At 34.1% G+C, this 1627-nt stretch overlaps 1 protein-coding gene across 1 annotated transcript; it reads left to right on the plus strand.

Annotated features, from left to right (window-relative positions):
• Positions 1-331: 331 nt before the first annotated feature.
• Positions 332-1194, plus strand: LOC131627838 (brassinosteroid-responsive RING protein 1-like). The gene has a single exon (XM_058898699.1). It carries the CDS (start codon positions 421-423, stop codon positions 940-942), a length of 522 nt encoding a protein of 173 aa, XP_058754682.1. The 5' UTR covers positions 332-420; the 3' UTR covers positions 943-1194.
• Positions 1195-1627: the final 433 nt, after the last annotated feature.

Here is a 1627-nt window from a genome sequence, read left to right on the forward strand (position 1 = left end):
AAAATAATTTAAAACTTGCTAACTTTCTATAATTCAAAGAAGATGATTTATTCAAAATAATTAAAGTATTATATTAGTTTTTTTAACTAAAAATATCCTCCTTTTAATCTCTTTAAGAACTAGTTGGCCTAATTGGATTTTGCTATCATATTTTATTTTGACAATTTGTTCATCATATACTCATCATCATGACAAAAAATGGTTTACTTTTCCACATTTTTCTTTTCATTTCAGCGTTCAGTTAACCCTACTGTCCCACACATACATCCAATTGATCTTTCTATAACTTTATTACCTCATTTCATTCATCACACCAATATAAATATCACACCACCTCTTCCTCCAAAGTCCAAACACCGAGAAACTCTCTTTCATTTCTCTCTCCATCTCACTTATTTTCTCTCTCTAAACTTCAATAAAATGGGATTCCCGATAAGATACTCTGAACTTTCCGTTCCCAAACTCTTCCTTCACCTTCTCTCTCTCCTCGCCTTCCTAAGATCACTAGCCCTTTCCTTCCTCTCTCTCCTCCACCTCTCCGACATCTCCACCGCCACCTCATCAGAATCAAACTCCGACCATCCCACCCTCTCCGCAACCCTCATCCGAGAATTCCTCCCCGTCATCAGCTACCGTGACCTTGCCGAAGATTCGAAAACAGTAGAGTGTGCGGTGTGTCTGAACGAATTTGCCGGCGAGGAAGAGATCAGGTGTATGACGAATTGTAAACATATTTTTCACAAGAGATGTGTGGACAGTTGGATTGATCATGATCAGAAGACGTGTCCGCTTTGTAGGACCCAATTTGTACCTTATAAGAAAATGGAAGATTATAATCAACGGTTATGGAAAGCTTGTGAATCTGAATCTGAATGTGAATATGATGATGATTATGCTCTTTTTTCTCATCATGATGATGATCCCCTCATTGCTTCACTTTGATTTTCTCCTTATATTTTTATAGGAGTTTTTGTTTTTGGGTGGTAAATTGTATATAAATTACACCAAAAATTGCAGTGTACGGATAAAAATAGAGATATTAAAGGTTAGTGTTTTTGTTTAGTTTTATTGTATTTTTGGGTCTTTGTTAGTTTTTTTAGCATGGAAGCTTCGCTATAGGATCTTAAATTAATGTTTAACAGGGGCCCTTCACCTCTCATCATTAGCATGGAGTATATTGTATTTTTCAATACTTATCTTATCCTGTAAATTAACCTAATTTTAAAATATAAAAGCTAAATCGATAAAAAAAAAAGTAATAATAAAGCCGTTATTAAAATTAAGTGACTACAAACAAGAATAATTTTTCTAATTTTTTTGTGTGGACAATTTTGTATTTGTGGTGGGTAACATGTGTGCATCATCGCTGAGGTAGTCCATATCCATAACGAGACACTATAACGCCGGCCTGTTCTTTTGGCCAACCGGAAAGCTACGTTTATAAAACCATACGCTATTGAAATCCTGTTCTTTTCACATTTGAACATAGGTGACAACTTCTCTACACATCCTAAAAAGTTGGGTAACTTACATTTTCACCAGTCACATTGCAACATTTAATTTTATCTTATTTAATTATTTGTTAAATAATATATTTTTTTGTTATTTCCAAAGCATTTTACAACTA

This window comes from Vicia villosa, unplaced genomic scaffold (assembly GCF_029867415.1).
Source record: "Vicia villosa cultivar HV-30 ecotype Madison, WI unplaced genomic scaffold, Vvil1.0 ctg.000402F_1_1, whole genome shotgun sequence".
Lineage (NCBI taxonomy): Eukaryota > Viridiplantae > Streptophyta > Magnoliopsida > Fabales > Fabaceae > Vicia > Vicia villosa.